Source organism: Periplaneta americana, chromosome 7 (genome assembly GCF_040183065.1).
Source record: "Periplaneta americana isolate PAMFEO1 chromosome 7, P.americana_PAMFEO1_priV1, whole genome shotgun sequence".
NCBI lineage: Eukaryota > Metazoa > Arthropoda > Insecta > Blattodea > Blattidae > Periplaneta > Periplaneta americana.
Window position 1 is genome coordinate 46700622 of NC_091123.1, and position 24851 is coordinate 46725472.

The following is a 24851-nucleotide window of genomic DNA, read 5'->3' on the forward strand; positions in this document are numbered from 1 at the left end:
TTCTCTTTATAAAAATGTTGGCAAGTACACAACAAATTTTGATAGTGAAGTTGAAGCCATTTATACATCACTTCAAAATGTATTTGTTTGGCTAAACCAGTGCAAAAACATAGTCATCCTGTCTGATTCCAAAGCTGCAATCCAGTCCATCAGCTCAACTACATCCCCTAAAATTTTAAAACAAATTCAAATGCTAAATAAAAAAGTGGTCTTCCAATGGATCCCGGCCCACTGTGGACTGAACGGTAACGAGAAAGCAGATATGTTAGCAAAGAAAGGAACTAAAATTAACTTAAAAACAAATTTCAAGTTCCCATATGAATCAATAAAACGAGTCATAAAAAGAATAAGTAACAGCGAACAGGCAAAACATCAAAATTCAAAATGGAAAGAATCATTCAAAGATCCAAAACTAATTCCTGATCTACCTCGAAAATCTGCCGTGGCCATGTTTAGATTGATTACTGGTCATGATTGCCTCAGTAAAGACCTCCATCGTATTGGCTAAATGCTTATTGTGCAACAGAGAAGAGGACATGGAGATGGAGCACCTGGCTAATTGTGAAACTCTTAGAACATTTGTGGACCTTCCATCAAAATATTGGGAAGCAAGAAGGATGATGACTTCATTGTTAAATCCAGAGCATTAGATACACACATTATGCTTATTCTTCTTTTTCTTCCTTTCATGTATTTTGTCTAATTGCCTGTTAACTGTGTCATTCCACCATTTTAGTGGACGGCCCAAAGTTTGTTATCTTCGTGGGTGATAATTTAGTTTTCGGCAAGGCATTCCTTCAGAAGTTATTCTAAGGACATGAGATCTCAATGAGGTTCTGCAACTTAGCATGTCTTGTATAATTGAATCGTTGTTTATTTCTCTAAAATGTCAGTATTATTATTCTTGTCTAATTCATTTTAGTCCGCAGCTCTTTTTAAAAACTTCATATCACTAGGGATCCCAATTTACGGCGATTAAAAATCTTAAATTTCGTCATAAAATTTGCTTAACCCCTCAATTCGGCATTTAAAAGTCCCGATGCTAAGCGCTGAAGCGGTATTTAAATCCCTTAGTAGAATGAAATTTACATGACGACACTCTTTTATTTCTTTATCTGAAATGATTAAACATAATGCAATGAACATATGGCAGTAAAAGGCAGACTGTCTGCAACACACTTGCAAAGCCCGCATAAAAATATCTCCAATTGATTACGAACTGTGGTCGCGTTTGTGCAATCTTGCAGGATGCATACACGTGCATGCAAAACAGCTACAGAAGTACCCTAGAGAGCTGCATTCGTAAATTCGATCGTATTTTAAAAATGTATCTTTTGACTCTTGTGCCACGTACATGACTGTATATTCCTAGAAAAACCAGAGGTCTATGACATTAATGGAACCTTAAAAGTTCATTGTAATTTTTAACAATACTTACAGTTTTCTATCGGTACATAACATGTTATGTACGAAAATTAATGTAAATTTTTTCTATCCTGTGTGTGAATAATATGAACTAATAAGCATTACAAGACATTCAGACTAATTCTACTTTATATTTAAAAGTAAATGAAGGAAAATACTATTGAAGTGCTTTGTGTGGAGTGCGGAATTGTATGGGGGCAGAAACATGGACATTACGACGAAGTAAAGAGAAACGAATAGAAGCATTTGATATGTGGTTATGGAGAAGACTGGAGCATGTGAAGTGGACAGACAATAAGAAATGAAGCTGTGTTGGAAAGAGTGGGTAAAGAAAGAATGATGCTGAAACTGATCAGAAAAATAAAAAGGAATTGGTTGGGTCACTGGCTGAGAAGAAACTGCCAACTGAAGGATACACTGGAAGGAATTGTGAGCGGGAGAAGAGTTCGGGGTATGAGAAGGTATAAGATCATAGACGACATTAAGGTGTATGGATCATATGAGGAAACGAAGAGGAAGGCAGAAAATAGGAAATATTGGAAAAAGTTGGATTTGCAATGAAAGACTTGCCCTTGGGTAGAACACTAAATGAAATGTATATATGTATGTATGTATGTTTTTTTATGTTATGTTTTATTTAACGACGCTCGCAACTGCAGAGGTTATATCAGCGTCGCTGGATGTGCCGGGAATTTTGTCCCTCAGGAGTTCTTTTACATGCCAGTAAATCTACTGACATGAGCCTGTCGCATTTAAGACCTGGCCCAGGATCGAACCCGGAACCTTGGGCATAGAAGGCCAGCGCTATACCATCTCGCCAAACAGGTCGACTGTATGTACCTATGTATGTATGTATGTATGTATGTATGTATGTATGTATGTATGTATGTATGTATGTATGTATGTATGTATGTATGTATTCATTTGTGAGTTGTGATATTCTCCAGTGATTTAGTACGAAGCATGTTTACATGTTGCATTAGTATTTACTCAGTTATTTATAATACATTTTAAAATCTGGTTGATATGATTCACATTCTGCGGTTTTTCGAAGGGATGTTAGCGGGTTTTCATTCTTCTGAGTTGGCAATATTGTTTTCCACCATGTACAGAAACGGAAATAAAATTTGGAGCTCCTTTATTTTCAGTTTAGCTTAGAGCGTATTCCGAATCTCAGCGCTGAGCAATCTGATGGCATCACGGTGTTCCGAATTTCAACGATGACGTCATTGATGCTCCACCGGTGTCGCACCGGTTCCATCAGCATACAGAGGTGGTGGCAATATCCATCAGTGAATCTGACTGGTTCTTGTATAGGGCGGGAATTAGCAGACGAATGGCATCGTGCACTGTTGTGTCATGGCGGTGTGTTCTGCTTTGGTTCTGCTGTGTTGTTTGTAATGAGCACAACGTAAAAACAATATGTTAATGGCTTATGAGCGAACAAGTCAACGGACCAGTTATTACTACCGGTTCAAGAAATAAATTGTTTATGCTCTCTTTCCTTTGAACGAGATGACGGGACGGAAATTTCGCAAAATCTTGCTAGCGTAGCTTAAACAACAACTTGTACAGCCTGATAGCCATCGAACCTGCCAGCAGTTTTGTTCCTATTTCGCTGCAACGTGACTCCATTGTTGTCCACCGGTCAGGTGAGATTCGGAATACGCTGTTAGAAAACACTGCGCATGTGCAGTAAACGAGAGCCCATGTATGTATGCTACTTGTGGACAGTCGTGCGATATTGTTGTCCCATCAAGACTCGTTCAGATTTTAATTCCGTATCTGTATGGATTGAGATTATGTGAAACATTATCTGTATATTTTATATTTTAAGTGAAAATCAATCTTGGATTTATCTTTTAGATAACTAGATTTCTTTTTTATTTTACAATCAAAGACACTGATAAAAAATTCCTGTATTAGAATTGGGACCTCCCGAATACAAATCCAGTGTTTTGCTACTAAGCCACCGCTTTCGGGCCCTTTCTGTACTATAATTTTTAAAAGACATTAATTTTTGGTGAAAATTATTACTTGAACATCACTCTCGAATCAATTGCCTTGTGCATACTTAACGTGAACAAAATCCTTCCAAGAGTTAAGAGAAACATACAGACTTTTGGTACAATATAACCTCGTTAATATGAAATAACTGAAGCTCAACTCTGTTTCAGTCAGCAAATATTCGTAATATTATATGATACTTTGATTCCCGATTTACTACTTTGTGCTGCTTTGCTGTACCACGTATTAATTTCTTTACTTGTATTAAACAGTGTTGTGCCCTATTATTTGTTATTTGTTACAATACAATTTTTCCTTTGTCCCATTCCGATTACGATAACCGACATTTCGAAATACTGGAATTGGAATTAACAAGGTTGTGCTATCATACATTTTTGTGAAAATTTTGACACGTATTTTTCCAGCATAATAATAACTTGCATATGTTTATACTTTGTATCATGGCAGACTAATGTTGTTCCATGTATTAAGCATGTTCCAGTGAGTGATTGAATGATCTGATGATGGCATTAAATGCTGACAACGTTAATCATAACAAAAATGTTAAATAGTTATTAACACTATTTTACCATTTTATAAGCAAATAGACGGTCCTATATATCCATACTTATATTAACATTTTTAATGTTTCCGTTACTTAAAAAGCAATCTGTTCGCTTTCAAAAGCTATTAGAATTTTTAATATATGCCTAAATTCATGTAAAATATTGTCGTCCGATATGAAAATTACCAGTTTTTCTTTAAGTCTTTATTTATTTATTTATTTATTTATTTATTTATTTATTTACTTATTTATTTACTTATTTATTTGTTTGTTTGTCTATTTATTTATTTATTCATTTATTCTTTTTTCTTTCTTTCCTTCTTTCTTTCTTTCTTTCTATCTTTCTTTCTTTCTTTTTTCTTTCTTTCTTGCTTTCTTTCTTTCTTTCTTTCTTTCTTTCTTTCATTCATTAATTTAATTTGGAATGGGTCTCACAATTCATACTGTTGGCTAAAATATGGGTGTTATTTCTTACGAAGGCAAGACTAATCTCTCTGCATTCCACTGTCATTAGGTAACAGTACAATATATCGCAGAATGCAGAATGCCGACTAAGGCTTCGACAACATTGATCCTAGTACCAACTAGATAGTCTTTCTCTATAGATGTCGGAGAAATGTAGCCGTGATGTTATCCTGTAGACAGGCTGAGAGAAGAAGCTTCAGACATCTTGCGAGCAAATTGAGAACTATTCTCAGTCGCAAACTGCATTTGTCGATAATGTCGGGGAGTTGGGTATTTTACATTTCAAGTTGAAGATTGAAATATTCACGTGCCTTAAAAGATTGAAAGTGAGCGATACCCTATAAAATGAACGTCACAAAAGATATACTTTCGCATTAAAATTTTCATTCGTTTCACAATAGACCATTTTATTCATATTGCGAGTATGATTCCAATTTGTCATTTTTATTCATTATTATAATCATCACCATCATAATTATTATTATTACTATTATTATTATTATTATTATTAATTTATCATGTTATTAATAATAATAATAATAATAATAATAATAATAATAATACTCTAGTAATGAAACGAGCTATTAAACTCCAAGAACTGAAATCAGCCATAAAGGTCACATAAATAAAATGTAAGGATGCCAGCTATCTAGTGGAGAACGAAATAGCTCCTTCTCTTAAGCCTTGCAACGAAGGAGAGTTTTTTAAAAGCATAATGATCAAGGTGGCTGAAATAATTTGTCCAATGAAAGCTGTTAATTAATTTTGAAAAACTGCGCTTTCTGGACCAAATATCCAGAAGAGAATTCAGGAGAGTTCTAATTGTATTCATGAGGAATATTTTTAAAAAGGCAAGAAAATGTATGTATATACAGGGTGTTTCAAAAATACGGGGCATAATTTCAGGTATGTATTTCCCACGCGTAGACAATCAAAATAGTTCATTACAACATGTGTCTGGAAATGCTTCATTTCCGAGTTATGGCCTTCACAACATTGAAATTCACCGGAACGTTTTTCTTTCCGCAGGTCGTTGTCATTACAGAAGATGTTCAAATTGTCCAACTCCTGCTTGAATACAGACCTCACATCGATGTCTCATTGACCTGCGAACACGATCCCAAACTCCAGGAGTATTGCGTATATCCTCAGAACATGCCACAATTCGATTCCGAAGGGATTCCAAATCAGGCACCGGAGACGAATAAACCAATGATTTTAAATGGCCCCACAAGTAGAAATCGAGAGGGTTCAGATCAGGTGAGCGTGGAGGCCAAGCAATTGGGCCACCTCTACCTATCCATCGACCAGGAAACCTTCGATCCAAGTACCGGCGAGCCGTACGACTGAAGTGTGCAGGAGCGCCATCATGCAAGAAGTGAATGTGTTGACGATTGATCAGTGGAGCGTCTTCTAAAACATGAGGTATGGTTCCGGTGAATTTCAATGTTGTGAAGGCCATAACTCGGAAATAAAGCATTTCCGGACACATGTTGTAATGAACTATTATGATTGTCTACATGTGGGAAATACATACCTGAAATTATGCCCCGTATTTTTGAAACACCCTGCATATATATATATATATATATATGTATATATATATATATATATATATATATATATATATATATATATAATTGGTTCTTGATGACAGTAGTGACATTACTGATACGGCAAATCTTCCGATTTTTATTCGCAGGATTGACGAAGAACCCAATGTTAGTGCACGAACCACCACTGGTTGTAGTTTTCATGCCATGTACCTCTCCCCCGCCTCCTTACTTCTTAGACTGTCTCTCACGTGTAATCACTGCCGTTCGAGTTTTGGTCACCGCTGGTTTCCCTCTGTCAACAATCTCTGGATTCATGAATGCTACTCGGATCACTTCGTTAATCATCGAAAACTGAATGCCAGTCGACATTCGAGGAATGCTATGAAATCATGACTGAATTATGTAGATACCTAATGTGGGGAAAGAGGAGAACTTTGAGAAAAACCCTTGACCGCCACAAGTGTCACTAGAGATTTTTCATATCCAGGTCTGACCGGGACTCGAAACCGGACCATCTGCGTGAGAAGCTGAAGGTCTAACCACTTAGCTACCGCAGGGACGTATCTGATCTTTGGATATGTTGTTACACATACAAGCAAAAAAGCAAGTAATTTAATTGTCACAACATAATGTAGGTCATACCAGGAAGACTGAAGCAACACCAGTAATTTCCTCCATCTAACCTTGTGAGCTGTTAAGCAGATCGTTATGCTCTTTAACGAGTAGGCCAGTCTAAACATGGCGTTCAATTAATTGAAGAGTAACATAGTAACTCATACATCATCATGAGGTCGAATGTTGTCACAACACTGAGAAGCCTCCGCATGTACAGATCTCGAGTCGTCTTCTGTATAAGTGGTGCCTCGCCATACGTAAGTCTCATTGAACCTGTTACGTATTTCAAACTGTTTGTTTACTATTAAGTGTAATAATGACGACATCCAAAAACCATGTCGATGGTAGGTTGCTGTAGATTCAGGAGTAGATGCGTAAGTCTCAATTTCGTACAGGCAAAATTTAGTCGCTATTGCATACAGTCAGGTGTAAAAAAAGAAAAGAAATACAATTCTCAGTTTTCCTTCACACTTCATCCAGGCTTAGTACTGGCAGAGTTTAAGATTCTGGTGTGTTTAAAATTGTGAACTGTAATTTTTAGTAATAAAATTGTATATCAAAATTATAAATTTATAGTTTAAAGCAATTAGTCTAATTTAGCAATGCTTCAAATTCTTTTTGTGCGAGATAGTGCGTATTTGCTTGGTTTCCGCACAAAACAAATCCGCGGAAAGTCTAAAATTCAACATTCAGTATTCCCAACCTAACACACATAACAATTTCCCTCTTCTTACCGCTTAAATGACATATTGATTTTACTGCTTTAGGCTTTTAACATATTATTTTTAGAGACGTTCAATATAGTAATAATTATAAATTGGAAATTTACCACTGCAATTTTTACCTAAATTGCACTGTTAATAATTGTTTTTAAATATCTGCAAAAATTAAGTAAACTCTACAACTCCACTAAAGTTACTGCATTCGTGATGCAAGTAACATTAAGGAAGCCGTGAAAAAAATCAACAAGATTCCAGACTCATCCATAGTGCTAATGCTTCAACTTCGACGGAAATTGGGAAATCAATATTCATGCAAAAAAGTTTCACAATAGAAAAAACTGGTGATGGTGCTCCAGTGACTCTGAATAACTGCACAAATGTAACAATTAATTTCAATGTGCAGAATTAGATGTCAAAGATATTTTCCATTTCTAAACATTTCCTTGACCGGCAAAATTAAACTTGCCGATGTTATTACTGCAATATGTTATATAAATGATATTGTTAAAATATTAAAATGAAAAATAAATCATTACATAACCTTACCGTTTGTTTTAAGTTCGCATTTATAGACTGGGGGAAAAAAGACAGACGTATATCACGGTCTGCTGGAGTATAGTAAACACAGAAAACATTTTAAAGCAACGATGTTGAAGATAGATATTTTTGTTTTGCAAATTTGCCGTTATTGAACAGAAACCAAGATGGAGATTTCATTGCAACTAATTATAAATTCCTCTTTCAGGTATGTAATAAACGATCTTCGCACAAAATAATTTACGATACACGAGTAGTATGTTTTCTTTCAATTCTCGGAAATTAAAAAGCTCAACTACGTTTCGCTTTTTCAAACTTTTCCTCGAACATGAAACTTCAACATACCGCTCTTTTAACGCATATTACTATTGTATTCATACTCATCCAGAATGTGGGTAATTCTCTCGTCTAACTGAATAATTATACCTGTGTCCACAGAAACACTATGTGATTATAAACTGCAATGGGCCTAATTTTGTATGTGTATTACGAAATTCATACCGGTGCCATTAGAAAGAACGGCTAAAATAATTTCAGAGGATGTGTAATTGTAATTCTTGGCTGAAAACAATAGATGATACCACAAGAAAAAATAAGACTCTATTCCCGCTCTTTCGCTTGTCATTGTGGCAATGTTGGATAGCAGCAAATTGTGTTAAATGGTGTAAATGTTTACATTTCAATTCAGTATGAATTCTGTAGCATTTAGAGAGTTATGGCGAACTCACAGGAACGTAGTTGGTGTGTATTGGAATACCATAGCACACGGAGTGTAGTGAGAGTTCAGCTTGTCTTCAGACGGGAGTTTCAATATGCGGTACTACTGACAAGACGATTCTGAGATGTTACAATACACACCAACTACGTTCCTGGGGGTTCGTCATAACTATCTAAATGCTGGAAAATTCACACTGAGTTGAAATGTAAATATTCACGCCATTTAACATATTAGTTTGATTCTTTCCAACAATGCCACAATGACACGCGAAAGAGAAGAACAGCGTCTTTTTTTTTCTTATAGTACCATCTATTATTTTCCGTCAACAATTAATAATTACATATCCCCTAAAATTCTTTGAGCCGTTCTTTCTAATGGCATCTGTGTGAATTTCGCAATACTGCAAATTACAGCAGTTTATACTCACGGAATGTTTCTATTGAAGTATTTCTTCCTTCGTTTTTCCATTACTTATTTAAATCAGATGTCAGTAGAGATAGGTCACTGATTTTTACCTCTATGATGAATTTCTTTGTTAATTTAAATGTATTGAATGCTTCGAATGGTCCACTAGTTTGTTCAGTTTTGAATTCCAACAATATCGTTCGTGCGATGCGGCAGCTTAAGGCACTTAGTCCTACATTTCAAGTCCAGACGGCCAATGGTCAACAAAGTAGTCATAAACTTCTGTGAATTTATCATATTTCGGTGATAAGCTCTATGGGCCGTATTCATAGACATTTTTAGCGCGGGCTTCCGGTGGATGATCAGCGTTTTTCGTATTCATAAACCAGTGTTAGCGATAGGATATGATTTGAATTCTGTAGGCCTACTAGTAACCAGTGGATAGCCGGGGCTAGCTTAGTACGCTCGTAGCGCGTGCTGCCAAATGTCTACGAATAGCACCCTGAATTTCCAACCAAACGTCTTCCACATCTTTAATTCGTAAATAGACTAGTGGAGCACATATTCTTACATCATATCTGGTGAAATCAGAGCGACATGTCTTTCTATGCTAGCCTTTAGGTCAGGTCGTCCTCTCCCTGGTGCGACATATAATTCACCTGTTTCCTCGAATTTTTTCATCATCTTCTTCAGCCCATTAATTGACATGAGGCCTCTTCTCAACTGTTTCTGTCGGCGACATTCCCGCGATGCAGCGTTGCTATTGCTGCCATACAGTGCAACAGGAAGAACATACTGACGTCAGGGTTACAGATAATTCGCGGGTGCTCGTGTAAAGGGGGTTAAGTTGATTTGGCTAAACTGGAATAAGTACAGATTTGAACTATCCACAATTACTTTTCTCTAGTGTTAAAGGGGTTAAGTCATTCTTCCATCTATGATGCAGTTGCAGTGCTCCATATTTTGTGACAAAGGGGTTTTGTTCAGTACCAAAGGAGAGAAGTTTACAAACCTTGCAATTTGACTTAACCCCCTTTACACGAGCACCCGCGAATTGCACGTTTTGACTGCTTACAGCGCCATATTTACACCTGATGACGAGACTTGGAACTAATTATTTTTAGGCATAATTCGCGAGCGTATTGGTTAATTAGCATATCTACTGTACTCCAACCACGAGAAAGTCTTTGGGGACTGAGACGAAGCGGGGTAATGCTGTGAATGAATGTTGATGTCATAAGATGTCATAAGGTCACACACGTGGGTACTCGTATCTGTATTGGCTAGCTCTCACAGCACAAACAATAACATTGATACACACATTTATACTACCCTAGTTACAAAATTAGATCACTGTTAATCTCCTAGGGCCGTATTCATAGACATTCTTAGCGCGGTCTTTCGGTGGATGATCAGCGAACTAACGTTTTTCGTATTCATAAACCAGTGTCAGCGATATGATATGATATGAATCCTGTTTAGCACGCTCGTAGCTCGGGTTAGCGAAATGTCTATGAATAGCACCCCTGCTCTTTTAATCTCTCCATACAGGAAATAACATATGCAGGAGAGCGCATGGTTTTTAAACTGACGTTATAACGGTAATATTATGTATCTACTTCGGTCCAATAGATGACGCAATAGTGAGCACATTCCTTTCACGGTTGATCTCCTGGTTGAAGAACAGTACGAGGTTTCACACTCCTACGATCATTAGAATCCGTGCTATGCCACGCTAAACACGTCAGTTTAATTATAACCACCCTGTATATACCTTTTTTAAGTGTATTTCAAATCTAGTTGACTAAGTCTTACAAAATCCAAACCAACACAATGCTGAAGAGTTTGACTTAACTACAGGGATTTTAGCATATATATCCGCTGTCGCTCTTTACTTAATTTTTATACAGTAGGTACTCAAAGAAATTGTTCCTTAACTGGTATTTTATTGAAAACTTATGAAGAAATATGGAAGTTTAATTTTTGGCAAGACATTGCACATTTCTTGCAATAAACTATCAATTTTTAAGCAAAAAAAATATATATCACCTATTTTATAATTTTGAATCAAATAATATGCAACAATTTCTTTGATTACTGTAATAAATTGACACTAAAATAATAAAATTGTATAGCCTTACTCTCTATGAGTTATTTTTTAAATTGTATTCACGATCACTTGGCCTAAATAATTCGTTAAATTTTGTTTGTTTGTTTTTAGCAAAATGAATTGGCCTGAAGCGTATGAGCAACAGTCAACAGAAATTGAACACTTGACGCCTGCACAGTGGTACGACAGCAATGGTACAGCATACATTTAATTAAACAGTAATTTAATATATTGATAATAGTGTGTACCAGTGGAAGAACTTAATGCCAGATATAATGAGTGTCCATCAGTAAAGTTCATCCGGCAGTGTTTGCTGTCGACAATTATTTTAATAACTTTCTTTGTTGACGTACTCATTTTACTTACTACTATAGACAAACAAATGGTACTCACCATTACATCAGATGATAGAAGTGTTCACTTTCGGATCTTAAACAGAAAGTTAGGTCCGGAGACCTAGGAGGCCACAAACCCTTGCTAATTATTCTGTCGTCGAACACTTTACGTGAGGAATTTTTAAGAGTGATTTTCCACATAACTATCGTAAGTGAAAATTATTTGTTCTAAATTGTTCCGAATTCTTACCATATTACACAATATTACAATTATTATGTAATTAACAACGTCAAACAAGCACCACACAAAAACTCAACTGCCTACGAAACCGGTTATCAGCTAGCATGACTCGCTGCAGTATTACCAGTTATAGTTTATCTTCTAGAACAATTATTCAAAATACATAGTAGGCCTATATTGATTGGAATTCAAACCGAACGGAAAAATTGTACATTAATTGAAAGTGACTCCCATTCTTTTAAAAATAGCAATGTAGGCTTAGCAAACTAATTACTTTTAACATGTAAACAGAATGTTCCGATCAAAATTCACAAAATTAATCATAATACAGAGTGATTCAGGAGTAACAATAAATATTTTACATCTACTACAAGCCTTAAAAGTGACACTTCACTTTTTCAGAATGCTAGTATATTCGATAATTTTACACATTCTCCCGGTTCTGCTCAAAACAGTAAGGTTACAAATAAACCTCTACTTATTGTTTCATCCAGTTTTCCATAATGGCATTGCTAACAATATTACAATTTGTTAAATTTGTTATATAAATATTTTTTTAAGTTTCCTATGTTAATTGAAACTATTATCTTAGTTAATGACTAGTTTCAGCGTAAATTCCGTCATCTTTAGATTTATAATGAGATCCTGCCCTTGTTTCCGGTTTCTTCTTGTTGATGCTTTGCTGGATATCCAGTTATGATCGGTAGTGTTGTGTCAGGAAGGGTGTGCGTTTGAAATTTAGTTGTGTGTTGAGTATACGTTGTACACGTGCTTTTGTATGTCTGTATATTTCGTATTGTTTTAATGTGTTTCATTTCTGGCTTTTGGGATCAACGTGTAGAATTTCCATGTTTGTTCCTATATTGCTGTAGTTATGGTTGGTGTTGATTTGTTCTACGTAGGTGGAAGTATTGTATGATTTGGTTATGTCTGTAATGTAGGCTATATTTTGTATAGTGTTTCAAAATATCTCCCAGTTTGTCCAATATGGAAGTCGTTACAACTATTGCATGTTGATTTGTAAACTTCAGTTAAGTTGCATTTTGTTTGTCTTATTTGTGTGTTGAGTTGTTTTTAGTATTTTTTGTGTTCTGTATGCAAAGTTTTATTTCAACACTACCGTTCATAGACGCACTCTCATCAAAGCAGAAAAGGAGAAACTAGAAACAAGAACTATAAATCTGAAGATGGTGGAAATTAAGCCGAAACTAGTCCCCTAAGGTAAAATATTGTAGTAGTTTCAATTAAAACAAGGTATTTTTATAACAAATTTAGTAAATGAAGAGTCCACTGCAAGAATGATGGATGTCACTTTCCTGTCGAAAATGAACCAAGACTGTCAATGCATAGCTTAAGACATATAGAATGTACATAGAAAGTTAGATGGGATTAACACTGATAGTCTTTGTCTAGTAATGATCGGAAAATCACAGTTAAGCTTTGAGAGCTAAGCATTTCAAACTTTCAATTGCTTCTCTTGAAAAATGTGTTCCAAATGACATCCATCATTCTTGCAATGGACTCTTCAAATAATAATTAATGAAACGTTAAGAGCTTGTAATCATAATCAAGATGTATAATTACAATTAAAAATTTTTGTCCCATCTCTAGCTGTTATTCACTTTTTATCTTATTGTATCTCAACTACTCAACGATATAGTGATATTACTCTTTCCTAAATTGAACTACATTATTTTCGTAAATGAAGATCGAACCTCATGAATAACATGTGCAATTTTACAGGCGAATACATTTACCCAACAATGGTAAATGAAGAGGAATATGAGACAACTAATGACACGGAAGAAGACAATGGAAACTACTGGGTAATTCGAAACTTCCGCATCTCTACAATTCACGTCATAATAGCGCTGACAGGTAATTGTAATAACTGTCTAGTGCTGCAATTTATATTTTCGAAATATCCCCCTTTCGGGCGATATCATGGATAGCTCTGAATTTAGTATTTTTTCGCATAGGCCCGTAAAGCGAAGAAGTTTACACGATACCTACCTCTTATGATATTTATATTAAGTAAAGACAGATTAAACTATAGTATCAATATAAGTAGATATATTAATACCGTTATTGGCAATAATTTTTTGACAGAGTGGTAATATTGTAGCAGGTTTTCTGCAATTCTTCTTTTGTTTCTAGGTGTGTGTTTGCTTCTCATCATCTGCATCATTAGTTTCTTATGTTTTCGTATGAAGAAACGGAGAAGCAACACCATGGAAATGAGAAAGGCAGCTTACAGTAATCGAGTGGATTCAATTACACCAATTAACAAAGAAAAGGTAATTAATTTGGAAACTTATTTAATTAAGTTAATTAACCATATTTGGGGACATAACAAGAAAACTGCTTTGAGACCTTTACTAATTATTCGGAATATACTGTAGTTTTAAGAAATCTTTCTCCTGTATAGCCAGAGAGAGCATTTTGTAATTCTTCGCATTTTTTTTTTCTCTATTTCAGTACTTAGCCCTATATAAAAGTCACGTGGCACAGTTTTGAGGGATCTCAAACAGAAAATGAAACGATATTATGAAACTAAAAGTCGCATATATATATATATATATATATATATATATATATATATAATTCTGTGGTGTTTTGTCAAAAGATGATAACTCCAAAAATGGTCCTTTTTAGCTGAAAGTGCAGCCCTATATAAAAACAGTTCTCTTTCGTTTAGTATGCCGTGATATCTGCATTTAATCTCATGTTATTTTCATTCACATTTTTATGTAAACTAAATTATAACTTGTACAGAAAAAGTGAAAATAAAATTGTTTTTATTTTCAAAAAAGATTTTTCGGAGTTATCATGTTTTGACCTAACACCATAGATTTACGAACATAAAAACAAAAAAAGGGGGATTTTCTTAATTTTTCACAAGTATTTCACCATAGTGTACTCTTAAACGAGTATATATAAAGAAACAATGTAAAAGAATCTGTTCCTCTATTCACTGTTTGATTCGCTTAAGAAACTTCTTGCCCCAGCAACTAAAACTTACCCTAGTACAAACCCTAGTAATGCAGCACTTCGATTATTGTGACGTTTTGTTAAGTGACCTAAGTTCAGAACTCAGTCAAGTTACAGCGAGTTCAGAATATGTGCGTCAGATATGTGTGCAACATCCGACGATATGATCACATATCACCGTCCTTCGCAAGTCCCTCGTGGCTCCGACTCAAAGAACGCAGAACAATACACTCTTTGCCTTTACTCTTTCAAATTCTGCACACCTCAACACCAAATTACCTTTCGTCTCGTTTCTCTTATCTATACTCTAACCACGACGTAAATGACAGATCACTTATCTGTGGCACGTTAAGTATACTTCTCCATAGAACATCTCGTTATTAATCATCTTTTACAGTATCCACCTCGCGACAATGTAATTCCTTGTCACACAGTATTAGGGGCTGCAAGAAAATAAACATTCTTAAAAATAGCTTAAAGGATAACCTACTTAGTAATTCACTCTAATTATACTGACTTAAACGGTCACTGAATATATGGTAACTTCTTTCTTTTGACTGCTGTATTCTCAAAATTGTCTCACAATAATGTCTTTCTATTATCAAACAATATTTGAAATATATTAACATTCTATACAGCTATTTTAGTTTAATTCTGCTACACAATTTGTATTTCATTGTTTAATTAATGGTTCATAGTATTTTACCGTTTAATTCACAAGTAAATATTGCATACACGTAACTTTTATCTAAATCAAATTGTTGTATTCTTTGTAGCTTGTGTCCATACTGCCAGCTAAAATAAATCATTATTATTAGAAATTAAATATGTTTGAGATTTTTTGTCAGCTTTTCTAAGTTTTCAGGTTATTTTACTGGGTTTTTCTTATCATAGGTAATTTTTAGGTCACTAAAATCCGGGCCCCATATTACAACACTTTTATTTTGCTATTCGAGAGAGGTTTTATCCCGGTCTATTCATTTCTGTTTATTGTAACCAAAGTCTCGAAATGTACTTATTATGTTTTCAGTTCTGCATTTAATGAGGGAGAGAAAGTTACGCTGTTATATCGGAAGTTGGTTCTGTCTGTGAGAGCGAAAGTTGCTTACAGGTTTATTTTCTGTGCGTTTGAAGCAGGCTGACGCGAACACGGGAGCTCTGGTAGCGGTAGACCACACGTACTCTTCGGGCCTAGACGAGGCTAGGCAGAGCGAGTCTAATGGCGAAACACCGCAGAGCTTCAGACCGAGGCTGCAGCCCACCCGCAATCTCGTCACCGTCACTGTTAGAGTATAGATTGCAATTTCATGGACCCAACTCCCACGAAGATGGAAATATCACAGGTGAAGTTGGTAGCTACACGTTCTGTTACTTAGCCTAAAACAGTGTGAGATCATTGCATTGCTTTTCAAATACAGGAACATCATTTTATTTTTACTTCAATTTTTATTGTACCTGAGTTTTTGAATGTACTTCACTCCCACCCCTTCTACTAATGAAGTTCAACCACACAGATCCAAGACCTCATATACAGTCATAGTAGCCTTACGGTCATAGTAAACAGTACGTTCCAAAAATATGTTCGCGTTTTCCAGTGACGAAAGAGCTTTCAATATTGCATCATTTTCCATTTGCCTACGTCGCATCCCGGTTTCCTCCACCTGCTTCTATTCCCCTCTCCGTAAATGCTAGTGGCTGGCCTGTCTTAGCTCTTTTCTGAGAACATTAATTTCTGTTAGGAATTGGACGTCTACGTAATATTATACTCATACAATTGTTTAAAATAACTTAAATAAAAGGGCCTCGTTAGGTAATTAACTGTCACATGATTTCCTCCCTTTCTACGATGCTGCGACGTAACCACTTGGACGGACAGTAGATAGCATGTCTGAGTAATTTTATCTTTTCGGATCGGGCAGAAGTGAAGATTGAATTTACAGTATGTAAGGTCTCTTTTGTAGAGTAGGTACATTATTATATCAACATGAGTTACTGATACGAAGTACGAACCTGGTAATTGGAATTACAGTGCGTGCAATAGTCTATAGTGCGATAATATGCACATTAGAACTGAAGCCTGTATCGAAATGAACGGCCACCATTTTAAAAAAGTGTTTAAATATCCATATTATGATTATTTTTCAATTTAAGCTAATGTGCTGTAGACAGTATAATATACACTGCATAATGAATACGTCCGAATGGACAGCTCAATTCGTGAGTAAAAACACTCATTGTTAATATTGTACTGTATTTTGATTAAATAAAAACCTAATGAAAATGATCAAACTCAAAAGCGCAATATTTCCTACTTTACGTAAATGTATGAACTACTTTTCTCCTCTCCTATACCTAGTAAAGTGATTTGTTTGTATATTACGCCAGTATCATCGAACTCCAGTCGTGGAAGGAGGTAGCAAACGGCGTTGATCCAGAAGTATAGGCAAGTTAATATTAAAAATGTTAGTAAAAATAAAATGATGTCCCTGTATAATGTATATTCTTTTAACTTTCGGTAAGTGAAAACTAATGTGAATAATTCAAAATCTTAAATCTAAAGTTTCCATTTCGAAGAAAATTCCCACATTTTAAACTGCAGCCGGTTATACAAAAGAAATATAAATTTTCAATATATTATAGCAGTGATGCTGCTGACAGGAAGTCCAAAGGAGGATGGCATTGGCAAGGGAAGCTTTCTGCGGACCTCTGCAAAAAATTAAGGAAGAGACTAGTGAAGTGCTTTGTGTGGTGCGTGGCTATGTATGGGGCAGAAACATGGGCATTACGACGAAGTGAAGAGAAGCGATTAGAAACATTTAAAATGTGGATATGGCGAAGAATGGAGCGTGTGAAATGGACAGACAGAATAAGAAATGAATTGTGTTGGAAAGAGAGGTTGAAGAAATAATGATGCTAGAACTGATCAGGAAGTGAAAAAGGAATTGATAGGGTCACTTGCTAAGAAGAAACTGTCTACTGAAGGACGAACTGGAAGAAATGGTGAACGAGAGAAGAGTTCGGGGCAGTAGAAGATAGTAGATGATAGACGACATTAAGATATTATGGATCATATTCCGAGACTAAGAGGAAGGCAGAAAATATAACAGATTGGAGAATGCTGGGTTTTCAGTGAAAGACCTGCCATTTGACAGATCACTATATAGCAGTGATGTAAAGAAAAGAGCACGTGAATGACCTTGCGTGTGGCAACTTGCGGCAGTATGCTACCTGGCTAGAGTGATCTGCTTTTGTCGGCCACAAAGAACATAAAACAGGGGTGAGCAAATTACCGTTTAATTTTCAACGCTTAGCAGTAAAACAGTTTTGACAGTACAATGGACTCCCCTAAGTTCGACAAAACAGAATTGAAAGTTCAGTTCAATAAGGGTAGTGGGTGTGGCAGGTGAAATGAATACAAATTCTTATTGGTTATCCATCAACGAATACAGTACTGTACTTGCATTTCCTGCCCGCCCCGAGACTTTTGTATGCGCTTCTAGTACCGCATTTGGTTTCGACAGTTCCGTCTCACAAACGGCACAATTCTCAAATAGAAAAAGAAGAATTCATTAATTTAAAATCAGTGTTTAAAAATGCATGTCCTAATTAATAAAATATTCTGTTTTCCTTTAACAAAATTATCACTACAAAAAACAGAACTAATGCCCATTCAAATCGCAAACCCATTTCTTATTGCCCGTATAGGGACGTGTCTAATTCTCCTACGTAAGCAGTCGAACTATAGGAATGTCGAACTTGATTTCTGTCGAAGTTAAGAGCTTCCACTGTATTTTAAAATTATTCGTTTATCACGTGGTCATACATTGTGGTATTTAGATCGGAAAATTATATTTTAATGCAGGGGTGCCGTTGAGGGGAACGAGATATGGCGGTACTACTCCCACCATAGGGTCTTAGGCGAAGCACTGCCCCCCCCCAAACTTTTCTCAACTCTTTTTTTTCTAATAACGTTAGAAAATATTGAATTCAAAAGATCTGCTTTGTTTTTGTTTATGATTAAGTTTCTGTGCATAAATTGATGAATTAATGTTTTCAGATCATGTGTCTGGACTATAATATTTATTTTAAATTTCTGAATGTATGAGAATTGCTATACCTCATTTGAGGAATGGAAGCGCTGTAATGTTTCTTTTGTAACAGCCTGTACTCATGTGTTAGAAGTCTGCACAGGTGTTCAGGGCACTACTTGGAAATGTATGAATAACATACTGCACAACAATGCAGAAAAAAGAAAAGTGATCCGGGTATAATGTGTAAACTTAAAAGACGAGATTAAACAAAATAATTAGAGTTTACATTTCATATGATATCTTCAGGAAGGTAAGCTTCATATAAAAAAGTTTCTGTTGGCACTGTTACGTAGGTTCATTGATGTGTGTTTCTATACGAGAGAGAAAAAGATGGAGATTGTTTTAAGTTATGCCCTATTATAATTTGTAGTAGACCTACAGTTCAAGCCCTAAACATCGCGGATATGGATGTAACAGTGTAAGAAACATGCCCCCCCGAAAATACCTTTATTAAATGATCATATTCCGATATAGGCTACTATATCACGATCAAGCTATAACGGGGGAAGAAGGTAAATGATGTCCCCATAACCCTTTATATGGGGATTCTATGGTTTTGCTTCCCCCTCTCGCAAGGAAATGGTTCTCTCTCCGTCTATGCATGGAGTCTCCAATACTATGTTACGTCAGGGGAGGCACGGAACACAAGCAATGACGTCAGTGGCGGACTGTTTACCTTACAAGATCAAAATGTTATTTATGCTCGACCATGCCGAAATGTACTAATTATACACCTGGTAGCAGTCATTAAAGTACACCTACTCATTAAAGTACAGGTCTTCAGCCAATGATAACTCAGCTTACATGTGTCCAGCCAATGAGAAGTCAGCTTTGTACCGTTATAAAACCGCAAGTATCGATTATTCTCGGATATGCAATCGAAAGAGAATTAGCGAAAAGTCACGGAGGCTGAAATCCAATACTGTCGCAGAAGGTTATGTTCTGTTACTATAATAATTAGCGTTAATTGTAAATAATATTCAAATAAATTCAATTTGTCATCTCGTTTTTCAATGTCGAATTCAATAATCAAAGTTATACCACGTTTAACGGGATTACACAAGGTCAATGACATTATTGTTCCTCGGAAAAAATCAATACTTTCGCGTCTGCGCACATCTCACAATTCACGACCTAGAACAAGGTCACTTCCGATCTTGTCAGATACAAATAAAATGTGTACATCTGCATACCGGTAATTTCAAGTTAGAAATATGTTCGAGCATAAAAAGTCGTATGAAACTCGCCTATAATGGTAATTAAGAAGCTCGTATGAAAATTATGAAACTCGCTTGCGCTCGTTTCATAAACATCCATACTCGCTTTCTTAATTACTATCATTATAGGCTCGTTACATAATGTACTATTATTATCTTAACTAAAACATTATATTTCTTACAATAAATTACTTCCAAGAATACTATTCTTTATTCTAAGCAGGTAATGTTGATATTTTAGCAGTTATCTCTTCAATATTTGGTTCCAGTGTACAGACATTTACTAGCAGCACAGAAGATAAATTATAATTACTAATTCGGGACCATCTTGGTGTTTTTGGTATTATTAAAAACTGAATAGAATTGTTCACGTCTGTATGTTGATACAAATATTTATGTGACACGTCCAATGAAATTATGCAAATTAGGAAACCCTTCTTGGCATAGACGGAGAGAGGACCGTTTCCTTGGGGGGGGGGGGCAAAGCAAAACCATAGAATCCCCATATAACGGGATTATGGGGGACATCATTTACCTCCTCCCCCCGTTATAGCTTGGCCGTGGTACAGTACAGTAGGCCTATATCGGAATATGATCATTTAATAAAGGTATTTTCGGGAGGGCATTTTTCTTCCAATGTTACATCCATATCCGCGATGTTACGGATCGAATTGTATAGGGCTTGAACTGTAGGTCTGCTACAAATTATAACAGGGCATAATTTAAAACAATCCCTCTCTTTTTCTCTCTCGTACAGAAACACATAGGCCTATACATCAATAAAACTACGTAACAGTGCTAACAGAAACTGTTTTATATTAAGTTTTCTGAAGATATCATATGAAATTTAAACTCTAATTATTTTATTTAATATTGCCTTAAAGTTTACACATTATACCAGGATCACTTTTCTTTTCTCTGCATTGTTGTGCAGTATGTTATTCATATTTCTCCAAGTAGCGGCCTGAACACCTGCAGACTTCTAACACATGAGTACAAGCTGTTACAAAAGAAACATTACAGTGCATTCATTCCTCATATGAAGTACCTATTCAAAAATTTAAAATAAATATTATAGTCCAGACACATGATCTGGAGACATTAAAATGTCAATTTAAGCACAGAAACTTAATCATAAACAAAAGCAAAAATATATATATATATATATTTTCTAAAGTTAATAAAAAAAAGAGTTCAGACAAGTTTGAGGGGGCAGTGCCCCCTTACGCCCCCATAACTCCGCCTATGCTTCTTGGTTTATCAATTTACATAGCTCATTCTCTGACTCTCCACACCTTCGTCCACGGATATCACTCTGTAAGCAACAATCTCGAAAATTAAATTATTTGTAACTACATCTGGTTTTTTTCTTAAAATTGTAACAGTACGCGCGTGGGCAACGAGAAATCTTCCTATAGGCCTACAGTTTAGAAAATACCATTCCATATATAGACGTATTTTTTAACTGACATCCCCCCTCTTTGTAATATAACTAAAATAAGTTATTTACTTATTAATTCTAGTGTATGTAAATAACAGGAGTAAATGTAAATAGTGTAGCAAGTAATTTTGTGTATATTGTTTTGTAAGTAACTGTAATCCAATTAAACATATTTTGAACTAAAATTCGTAAATATCCTACATTCCTGGCATGATTGTGTATGAATACAATAATCCTGTCTCTATAAAACAATTTAAATTCCCATCCTAGATGCTCTACAGATCTCCTGTCTGAGCGTCAGCTCTGAAACCGCGGTAGGAATTCGGGGTGGAAACCGGTAGACTGTACAATACTTGCTGATTCACGTCCCCCCGCTCCCCACTTCCTCACACGGCGCGGTTTTAGAGCTGGCGCTCAGACAGTAGTCAGTTTTCACTTTTGCATTTGTATTGACTTTGAATTGGTAGATTAATAACGAAGTGCATCAGCCTCGGTTAAATACGTAGTAATCATAAGTTACGAAATGGCGGTTAACAGTAACCGTGCTTTAAAATGTAATTTCTGTGCTCCATTCATAATCACCGATTACTTAAACATGGTTAGCTGACACCTCATTTAAAGTCTATGATGGTACAGTGTTTCTACAGAATGACTAAGGGAAAGCAACCATTCCTCTGCAAAGATAATATTTTGGCGTTGTATTTGTTTGCCTTTTGGGCACTGCTATGATTGCGAGTTGCATTTCTTTCTGTAGAGGTTAATTTTTGGTCCTACATAAATATCTGAGATGATTACAATTTGTTAATAACAAATGCATTTCTTTGTTTTTCAGTGCTGTTAGGTTAAAATCGTGCAAAATGGATTATTAAATGTAAAAATGATTATATCCCAAGTGAGTTTGAAGTATTGATAGGCGTAATTACTATATTTTAATATTTTATAATATATCAAAAAGATGGAATATCCATAAAGGAAAAGGATGAAGAAGATTAGTATGAAAGTATGTACGATCCAGGGAACTGTGTATTATCCTAAAATCCATCCATAACCTTTCTTCGTTCAGCCAGTGACGCAGAGAAAGAGATACTTGAGTGTTTCCACTTAAAATATAGAAAACATCAGTTGCATAGAATCGTAATATAAGCAGGAAAATAAGTCTGTTTCTGTGATATTTTAAGTCGCCCATTTGTTGCAGCAGAAATGAAACTGTAAATTTTGATAAACGAAATCCCTCCTGAAATTTTCTGTCACCTAATTCCTCGTAAAAATTCTCTTTTCTACTAAAGAAATTTCATGCTCACCAACAACTCTATCCAAGTAATTCAAGTACTGTACAATAAAAATCGTCTTCGAAATAATGACCTGTGGATCTGGCCACCATTTTCTTTTGTAGGTATGTATATATTCACACTGCAAATGGGTAAATGCCCGGTGGCAATGATAAGTAATTACACTCAATAATGACAATTAACAGTAAACACAACAATAAATACAAATAATAATAAATTAATAATAATAATAATAATAATAATAATAATAATACCAATAATAATATGTCATACTAAAAATAATAAATAATAATGTTACTTGGATTACTAATCACTGGTTATCTCCTTTAACCTCTCGAATATGGCCGGTTAGAGATTACCGTTGTTAACCCCCTATTTAAGTCCTAACCGAGGTCGATGCACTGTAAAAATGTTTAACCAGGGGTTAAGTGGCAATTTTAACTGGTTGTTACACTAACCGACGTTGGTGTATGTGGGCATAAATCTTGCAGAGTTTACAATATGAATAAATAGATAATGAAACTACTATGATAAGATTGTAATATAATCAGGTATTTACAATTGGAATACCTACACTAAACGTTTACCCATGCTCATTTGATTGTCTTTTATTACCTGACTATTAAAGTAGAGAGAGAATGTATTTTGGCACACGTTTTCATCATCCGCTTACCGAAAAAGAAAATTATTTGAGCGTTCAGTCTTTCTGAGCACAGCATGGTACCTACTGGTCTATTGGTCAGTTTTTTTTTTCATATTCGTCGTCAATTTATCCTGTAATAATGCAAAATATAACAATTTTGATTAATTGTTTATGTACTTATATGAAACAATAAATAAAATGATGATCGACTTCAATATAAACAAAGTCAAAACATTTTTATGTTACTTTTTTTTTGTTATGTTTAATAATCAGAAAACTGGAAGGTGAAGATGGTATCGAAGGAGGAATGTTTTCTTCAAAGAAAGGAAAATGTGTAGGCTACATACGATGAAATGGAAATAATTTAATGGTATAGGTACAGTATAAACTGTCATGAAGCTTATTTTGTTAATGAATTAATATATAAATTTACTTCGGAATATAAATTATAGACCTATAGGCTATATATTTTCACGTGTTAATTAACTAGGTTACCTTGTTGATTGGTTTCAGCCTGTGGGCTATCATCAGAACTGGGTGGTCTTTACGCCTTCTGATTGCGTTTCCTGTGGGGATGTGTTCGTGTAGTGTAATGTGGAGTCAAAAAGTGTGTGTGTTCTGAAATTGAGTTGTGTGTTGAGAATTTGATGCGGATGTGTTTTTGTGTGTCTGTATATTTCGTATTGTTGTAGTGTGTTTAGTTTCTGGTTTTTCGGTGGAGATGTAGAATTTTCATGTCTGTGTTTATGTTGCTGTAGGTATGGTTGGCGTTTGTGATGTTTTCTGCATATGGGGAACTGTTTTGTGATTTGGTTTTGGCTGTGATGTGTTCTTTGTAAATTAAATAAATAACCTAGTAACCTAAATAACCTAGTAGTTGATATAGCATCATTAAATAACCAAGTAAAAACGCAATAATATACCAACCAATTTTTAATTATTACGCATGATAGATAAAATACGGGGAAAAAGACTCTCTGCAACATCTTTTTTGTCCACAATGAAGTCCATCACGACCTGGCTGGGAATCGAACTCGGACATTCTGGATGAAAGATCAGCACGCGTACATGTTGAATGTTATCTACTGCTTAGCCACGACTGCCTCCTATATTACGTCAATTTTAAGCTTCGTAAACAATGTAAGTCTAAATTTTCGAGGTAAATAGGACAAGCTTTTTTAATTTTGTACTGTTAATACTTGATTGGCGTAATAAAACAAGAAAATAAAAATGCTAAAATGAGACAGCTATTTCTGATACTGTAGGCACTTTTATCAGAATAAAAAATTGGAACAATTCGATAGTTTTACGAAGGCAGCTACTATTATGTAGTCGCTCTCGGCAACTCAAATGAGAACACGAGGCCGGTTAGCAGTCTTTTCTGTCCTCTTACGTACAAGTCGTGAACTACATTAAGTTCCGTTGAAACATTTAATATTCTGTAGACTTTGCTGTCATCTAGGTACAGTAAAGTGAAC

The 24851-nt window shown here is 35.3% G+C and overlaps 1 protein-coding gene across 5 annotated transcripts; it reads left to right on the forward strand.

Annotated features, from left to right (window-relative positions):
* Positions 1-6767: 6767 nt before the first annotated feature.
* Positions 6768-24231, forward strand: LOC138703087 (uncharacterized). Of its 5 annotated transcripts, none has more exons than XM_069830668.1 (6): positions 6768-6890; positions 11237-11319; positions 13445-13579; positions 13859-13998; positions 15827-16035; positions 23887-24231. In XM_069830668.1, the coding sequence occupies exons 2-5, from the start codon at positions 11241-11243 to the stop codon at positions 15986-15988; spliced, it is 516 nt and encodes a 171-aa protein (XP_069686769.1). In that variant the 5' UTR covers positions 6768-6890; positions 11237-11240; the 3' UTR covers positions 15989-16035; positions 23887-24231. The 5 variants fall into 5 exon arrangements, with proteins under 5 accessions (XP_069686769.1, XP_069686767.1, XP_069686768.1 ...); XM_069830666.1 differs by lacking the exon at positions 23887-24231 and adding an exon at positions 17333-23880; XM_069830667.1 differs by lacking the exon at positions 23887-24231 and adding an exon at positions 17336-23880.
* The last annotated feature ends 620 nt before the right edge of the window (positions 24232-24851 follow it).

What these genes read in the sequence shown, in the direction of transcription:
- LOC138703087 (XM_069830668.1), top strand. Translation starts at nt 11,241, where the DNA reads ATGAATTGGCCTGAAGCGTATGAGCAACAGTCAACAGAAATTGAACAC. An exon ending in CGTCATAATAGCGCTGACAG is followed by an intron (nt 13,580 to 13,858) that starts GTAATTGTAATA and finishes TTTTGTTTCTAG; the next exon opens with GTGTGTGTTTGCTTCTCATC. An exon ending in CACCAATTAACAAAGAAAAG is followed by an intron (nt 13,999 to 15,826) that starts GTAATTAATTTG and finishes GTGCGTTTGAAG; the next exon opens with CAGGCTGACGCGAACACGGG.